General features: G+C 28.7%; 1 protein-coding gene across 1 annotated transcript in view; it reads left to right on the top strand.

Moving 5' to 3' along the window:
• The first annotated feature begins 3,811 nt into the window (after positions 1–3,811).
• Positions 3,812–8,560, top strand: part of LOC108684972 (octopamine receptor beta-3R-like) — an 8,490-nt gene continuing 3,741 nt past the window's right edge. The window contains 2 exon segments of the mRNA XM_018189546.1: positions 3,812–4,559; positions 4,891–5,188. Coding sequence (XP_018045035.1) covers positions 3,903–4,559; positions 4,891–5,188 — 955 coding nt within the window. The 5' untranslated portion in view covers positions 3,812–3,902.

Here is an 8,560-nt window from a genome sequence, read left to right as displayed (position 1 = left end):
ATTAAATATTAAGTATATTTAAAGTTATTATATTTAAAGTTTAATGCCAGGCTAATTTCTATATAAATTTTATTATAGACAATAATTTTTTTACTGCGATAACGGCGACATAAACTGCTTACGGGAACAATATCCTCTATTATCCATTAATTCCTGTGAATTTGATCCCCTTTTAAAGTTACGTACGTAGATGCAAGGATTCTAATGTTACCATGTTAAGGATTCTACTTAGAAAAAGTTAGGAACTTCCTTACGAAGATTTGTTAAAAAGATTTGTTAAAAAGATTATTAATGGTCATTAGATATATTTTATTATATTTTTTTTTAATATTACATAGATAAGAAAAAGATACATATAATTATTTAAAAATTTAAAAATAATGCAAACAATATATAAAAAATATATTTTATCATTTCCTATAACTTTATTATCAAGTTTTGTACATATATATTTATTTTTTCAATTCTAAAATTAGTCGATAGTACAACAGTACAATGTATCGATAGTAGCGATAGATGTAGCAATATGTTTATTCTTTTTAAATAATAGTTTATTATCTTAAATAAAATACAATTTGATTTTTGAATTATATTTTTATAATTATATTATTTTTATTAAAATCTTAATTTACGGAAGAGTGTTTATCACATTTAATTTCTTTTTTAAATTATTTCAATTTAATGTTTTATACTGTATTAATTTTATCTGTTTGCTTTTCATAAATGATATTTCAATTTTCCTCTTTTTTACAATAAATCATAGTTGAATTTCACGACGAATTACGTTAAATGGAAGCTGCTGCTTGATTAAAAGTTGTTCGTTACTTTTGTCTTGTCTTGTAATTACTTAGAGGTAGACAAAGTTTCGAATCGAGGGCGATCTAAATTTTATGATACCACCGATTCATCTTTCATTAAAAGAATTCATTCGTATCTATTTAAATTGCAAAAGAAAGCAACGTCAATATTCTTAGAATCGAGGAAAGATCTTTTTCAAATAATAAGTACAAAATCTCTTTAATTAAAAATTATGCAAACAACGATTGAGAATCTCACTATGTGTACATATCATAAATATTTCTTTTGAAAGTAAAATTTTTGAAATAAAACTTGAAATAAAAGGTTTGAAGATGTAATAAATCTATGTATAAAAATATTGTTTCAATATTTTTTATAAAATTTTCTCAGTAAACAGTAAGAACAAAATTTCACAAAATTCAATAATTCTTCTATTAAAAAATATTTTTGAGAATACTTCTAATAAAATAAATTTGTTTTATAAAATAAATTTGTTTTATTAAATTCGAATAAATATATTTATTATTCTAAACTTAATATAAAATAATTATTATATTATAATATACATAAATTTGAGATTTTGTTAACTTCTTTATATTTTTATGTTTCGTTCGTTTATTATCTTTAATACCATTTTTTTATATTCTAAATTCACACTTATTATCACAAAAAAGTATAACTATTGTCAGATATATGAAAGATCAGCTGAGAATCTCTTGCTGGAATGCGTTCGTCGATTATGATTCGAGAAACGAGGAAGAGACTTTCCTGTATTCTAAATATTTCTGTCATAAGAACCAGGAAGTCATTAACCTCTTTTCGCTTTTAATATACTGCCACTGTGTCGCCATTTTTACTGATGACGATGTAGTAATTAAAAATCGCCGCGAGCATTTTGAGAATTTGACCGATGTTTCATTATGCCAACTACTGATATACAGTTGTGTAATTATATCGCATCCGGACGATATACTGCTTTGTAATGTCGAAAATAAAAGAAGATAAAGTATTCTCACTGCGTCCAGTATTACGCTGGTTTCCTTTTAAGAGCGACATGACAGATAATTATGATTCATATAATCCTCGTTATGATATGCGTAGCTGCGTTTTTCGAGAATTTCGAAATTCTTGTGTGTGAAAGCTTTATTTATTACTTTCACGTTTTTTACATTATGTTTTTTTATATTATTATTACTGCATATGTCATTTAATTTGAAATGCATTAAGTTAATGTAGAAAAATAATCTCAACAAGAATGATAATTCCAAGTAGCTGAATATGTAATGTTGTTCGTGACGATACATTCGTCATGAGGCTTGCACAAATTGATATATTTTCGCTATTCCAATTAAAAATGGCGAACTTTATTCACAAATATAAATGCTCTTGAAATTCTTTTATTAGCCGTCCTGATATCGATCTATTCTAGTTATATATTCTAGTTCTAGATTATAACAATTTGCTAAGAAATGTATCTCTTTCTCCTTTATATAATTATACATAGCTACTAGCTAGAGGCAATTGCATTATATAGGAGTTCATCGACAAGTAAATCCTCTTAATGACATCTGTAACACATATATCCACTAATACATACAGACAGTTGAAAGTTCGGAGAGGCCTTGACGTAATAATATCCATCATCTATCTTGTGCAAATACGAGTAACAAGTATTTTAACTAGCATATCGTGCATTCAAGTTCAAAATGAAAGATTAGATGCTCAATTTTAGTCATTGGTGACATTCCTACCTAAAATTTTCATAAAATTCAGACTACATAACGAAATATATTATATATTAATGTATAAAAGGTTAAAGTTAATTAAACAAATTAATATACTAAATTTCACTCTTTCAAAAACGAGCAATTTGGTTACGTGTGATTAATGAGAATCCTTTGATCTGCCGATCGGAGCAAATTGATTAAGTTATTTATTCCTTTTGACAGAATTTATATCGGTTCATCGAAAAGTAGATCGGACGAAACGCATTTGATGTGTCTCATATATAACTGTCTGTCGTTTTACAGAAGTACTTTGTATCATCAAAAACCTCGATATATTAATAAAAATGGTGCTAAATCAAACGGTGAAGCTTATCAAACTAATATCATGCGTGGCAATCAAAATGAAGTTTTAATCTTTATCATCATCGACCGACAATTATTCCTGCAATTGATAAAACTCGCATCCGGACCAATAAATGTAATAATGGATATGCGAGAATTGATAGTGAACTGTGCGAAATTATCGCGAGATAATTTAGTGCGATTTAGACTAAATTATGCGAGAAATGATGAAAAGTTTACAAAAATGCTCAAAAGACTTGATTTGGAAATTGAGGAGGATGAAAATTTCATCCTAGATGAAAATATTCACAATAATTATATATGTGTAAACTCTGTGTATAAAGAAATATATTTAAGATATATGTAAAAAAGATCTTTGAAGATTACATTTAAGAAAAAAAAGATAAAAGCAAAATAAAGGATAAATCAAAAGAAAAAGAAAAAAAGGATTAAGTTACATACGTAGTAAAATATGTATATATATATTTGAGTCATTTTTTGTATACAGAACAATGATATACAGAATGATGCTATGCAATATTATTTTCTAACAAAAGATTATATATCACAATTGTGTATTGGCTATTATATAAATAATCTGGATATTAGACCAATGATAAAAGTACGGAAATCATGTTGCGTGGGAAATATAATTTTCTGAAGAGATTTCGAAGAATACGGAAATATTTTTTCAATTTTCAATACGCAACACAAAACATCACTCAATAATATTTATAATTAATTCAAAATTTAAAAACGTTTCAAGAAACCTTGAAAAAAAATGCAATATCCGATAATATCAGATGTTAATCACAATGTTATATAATTGTATTAAAATATGAATGTGTATTGTGACGATGATTTCTAAGGAGAGATAATCAATCTATTTGCAATGATAAAAAAATAATTCATTCAATGACGCTCTTATCATCTTCGTGGACTTTCAAAACACCATGAAGTCTAAAACGAGTAAGGGATCAATCAAGAAAAATCGTTTCCTGCAACATAAATGGTGAGTCAACATTCACCGTCACCATGATGAACGTAATGGCGGCGATGTCGACGGGCCTACCTCAAATGGATTCCACATCTTCATCAGTCTTCAACAACACCATTACCGCCTTTAGCACAACAGCGACCACAACAACAGCTGCAAATGTAACGTCATCAATAGAAAATCCGACGGTGGAAAATCTTCCCGAAAATGTCAACGTGCTAGTGGTGGCGATCAAGGGTATTATTATGGGCACCATCATCACTACAGCGGTTTTGGGCAACATGCTAGTAATTGCCAGCGTGCGGAGGCATCGTAGATTACGAGTAGTCACTAACTGTTATGTTGTCAGTCTGGCAGCGGCCGATCTCTTGGTGGCAATGTGCGCCATGACCTTCAATGCCTCAGTGGAGCTTTCAGGAGGAAAATGGCTCTTTGGGACGATTATGTGCGACCTGTGGAATTCGCTAGACGTGTACTTCAGCACCGCCAGCATCCTCCATCTTTGTTGTATCAGTGTGGATAGATATTATGCCATAGTAAGCCCGCTTGAGTACACAGTGATAATGAAACAGAGTACTGTGGGATGTATGTTGGGTAGCGCTTGGGTCCTGCCGGCGCTGATAAGCTTTATTCCAATTTTCATGGGATGGTACACGACAAAAGAACATCTAGAATACATGGTGAAGCATCCGGAGGTATGGAGAAGTTTTTTTTTTTAAATAGTTTTAAAAAGTGTTTGACGTATGAGTTATGAATATGGAAATTGTCGGTAACCTTTTAACCATATAAGCTGTCTTGATGTAAAAGACGGAATATTTTAAAATTTGAAAAAATTTAAAAATAAAAAACTTCTAACTTCAATGATAATAAATGATCTTTTTAAAATTTTTCGTGCACTTTTCTTAATTCACATTTTTTTGTTACATTAACTTATCAGCTATTAAAAGATTTATTTTTATTGGCTATAATATCTTATTAAATTATATTAATAATCAAAATAATTTGCGACATTTTTTGGTGTTTCAGAGTTGCGAGTTTCGAGTAAATTTACCATACGCGCTCATCAGTTCCTGCGTATCCTTTTGGATCCCAGGTCTGGTGATGATTATCATGTACTGTAAGATCTACAAGGAGGCGATTCGACAACGAAAAGCGCTCAGCCGGACGTCCAGCAACATTGTCCTCAATAGCGTACATCATCATCGTTCATCTACGCGGCACCATCATCATCAACAGATGTTGCTGCAGGCTGCTGCCGATACCGGTGAGCTAGCCCTTCATACAGCACACTTCGCAGTGCCCACGGAGCTCCACGCCATTAACGGTGAGTGGAACTCCGTTCATATGTGTGTATTTATAACTTATACAATTATAACATATTCGTATAAATAGCAAAATCCGAGATAAAAGTGCAAGACTTTATTAATAAATAACAAATATACTTAAACCATCTAATATCATATCATATTTTAAACAAGTTTTCTTGATAATTTGAAATGAAAAAAATTTATTAGAAAGGTTACTCAATAATATTACGTTATAATGTTGAAGAAAATATTTAAAACATATAATTCAGAACAGAAAATACGTAATAGGTAGAGAATATTAGGTTTTCAAATACTTTCGGATTGCTATCTATGATATTTATGTGTAAAAGTCATATACATGACTGCTGTATGTAGTTAAGTATTCAAATTCAAGTTCAAGGTATGAATGTCTTGTATGCACAAAATTTTGAACTCAAATTATGCAACGAAATGATAAGAATTAGCAAGTAACAGTTACACTGGCGTCGAAGTTTAATGCACAATCAAGACTTGAAACGTATATTCTCGCATTGTGCGTCTGTTGGCGTAGTCGTATATTTCGACAGAAATGGTAAATGCTCGCTCGCGTGAAATCCTCTTATCTCCTTAAGCCATTATACGAACGTGAATGTCCCCTTCACTTCCATGTACAGAACTGTGAGCAGAATCCACTATTTCTACTGCAGTATCCATAGCGTATTTTGCGCGATTACGCAATGAAATGCGCTCTATCATCCTATATAGAATCTTTCCTAATATCTTCCGCGATCCATTTTGACGGCGACATCAATTTAGTTCCATCATATTTTCGATCGATAGTGGTTTGATAAGAATGTTCTTGTATATAATTATCGAGAGAAGTAATATATTGTTGTGTAAGAATAATTTCAAATATTATAAAAATTTAAAAAAAAAATTTAATTTAAAACAATGTATTCTTTAATTAGAATCCATAATGATGATTTCAATAATTTTTTATTCTATCTAATTTTTTGTAAAGAAAATCATAGAACTTTCTAAAAGAATTTGCATCAATTTTCTCTTGTCAAAAATTTAGGGAAACTAATTAAAGATTTAAATACAACAATATCTTCTAAGGTTTTTGAGAACACGTTTAGCCGTACGAGATTTTGTACGAGATTTATAAATTGATATAAAATCTTTACGGTTCATTATATATGATGAAAGCGATTTGCAATTATCTATGGTTGGCAATCGAAAACGGTAGTGAACATTATTCATGTGGGAAAATAGGATTTTGCGGTTCATTAATAAAATCACGTTCCAGCTATTCTCATCATCAATGAGTGTCATAATAGTTCACGTGAGTGAATTGGAGCCACCAATAAACCTCAATTGTTAAGAAACTTAAATTTATAAAAGATAATGAAATTTTCTTCACATTTTCATATTAAAAAATAACTCCATATTTTTAAATATAAATCTCTATTTTATTTAAATTTAAAATAAGATTTTTAAATTATTAAATTTTAAATTAACAATTGCTTAATTTAAATCTTTTATAATTGAATATTGATTTGATTCCTTTTTAAATAATTAAAATCTATTTTTTCAGAATCAATTAAACTCTTATTAATTAAAATAAAAATTTGGATTATAAAAGAGTAAAATAAATCTATAATAAATAATACACTTGTAATTAATCACGTGCAATTTTAATAAATTTAATGATTTGACTTTTTTCTACTTCAAAATTGATTTAAAATAAAAATTTTAAATGTCCGTATTTAAAATGTATAAATGTAATAGTCTTTGGTTAATGAAAACCGAGCGCAATTTCGATAATTCGAATAGTCTGACATGCTTGTTCTTCAACAAGATTGCATTCTACGAGTATGTAATACACTTACATATACATAGTCTGGAAAATAATGCTAAAATCAAATTGTTGGCTGCCAACATTAACATGTGCCATGTCAGTCCCACATTTTCTATCAAAATAATATTCTAAATTATGCGCGATGATGGAAATACTTGAATTTCAGATTCACGCATGCTTTCTAGTATTCTACAGCGTTATATTAATTCCATAATGAATGTTCTTATCGATTTCGAATACAGAATTTGATTACATTTCTTTTTATTTTATTGTTCATTAAACAGTTAAATATTATTTGATTATATCCTAATATTTATTAATAACATTTAAAAATTGTATAGATATATTTCTTTATGATTATATAATTGTTGAAGGGAAGATTTTAATCAAATTAGTAATCATAATTAACAATATTTAATTGAACAGTACTTTTTAATTGAATTTTTACAGATATTGGATTTTACATGGACACTTTAGAACAATTCAGACTGTTTAAAGATAAAACTATTTACTATTGTTATTCACTTAAAATAACTTTGTCAAGTGCAATCATTATTGTACCGATCAGTATGGATGTTATCAGATGCTCTTCATTTTAAATTGTTAAAGTATCGGGTCGAATGTTAAATCATGCTATGAAATATCATTATAAAAAAAAATGAAAGTTTGCGCAATAATATTGGCGTCCGCGAATTTTACCACAGTTACATATCCCTGCAGAAATTGTTACTGAATTGCAACCGCAACGATTCAATAAAAAGCAAGACAGAGAAGAAGAATTAAATATAGTTATTACACTTTTTTCTGCATTTTTTTAGTTTATTAATTTATTTAATAAGATGATATAACTTTTTATTTCCATTATTAAAAATATGATGTTTTTATGTATTTTGAAGTAACTCGATTTTTATATATGCCGAGAATTTTTTTTTTGGAAAAACTTTCATTTATTTAGAAAAATATTCATATTTTAATGGTTATATCTTTGATATAACCATATATTTTAATATAGACAGATAAAGATACACAGAGAAAGGATGAGGTAAAAAGACAAGTACAAAGCTGTCTTTTGGATTGGATTTCTAGGAGTTGGAATATATAGAATACACGGGAGAGTAATCAACAGATTTGCATATGGCTCCAACCCGTTCCATCGAGCGTTTTCATTAGCGTGGTTTTATCTGTCGACTCGGACAGTCTGAAAATTCAATTAAACCCCATCAAGTTAGTAGTGCATCCGTGCCAGCAGTACCTTTCCCTTTTCCCTCACGATGAGGATAAAAATTTCGTTGAGCTATTTTTGTTGAGAAAAAATAATTGATTAATCCCGAAAAAGCTATTTTACGAGTTGTATAAATGACTCGTTAACCGAAAAACGTGTTGAAAATTTAAAAAGCGATTAATTCTTAAAGCAAAGAGTAAGCTGTAAATATACAATTAAAGTATATTTATTATTTACAGGTATACTAAAAAAAAGCGATTTTATATTACATATATTTTATTTTTAGTTTATATATCTTTTTAGATTATTTACTTTATTTCAATTAAT

This window comes from Atta colombica, unplaced genomic scaffold (genome assembly GCF_001594045.1).
Source record: "Atta colombica isolate Treedump-2 unplaced genomic scaffold, Acol1.0 scaffold141, whole genome shotgun sequence".
In the NCBI taxonomy this organism is placed as follows: domain Eukaryota; kingdom Metazoa; phylum Arthropoda; class Insecta; order Hymenoptera; family Formicidae; genus Atta; species Atta colombica.
This window is presented reverse-complemented; position numbering and strand designations above follow the sequence as displayed.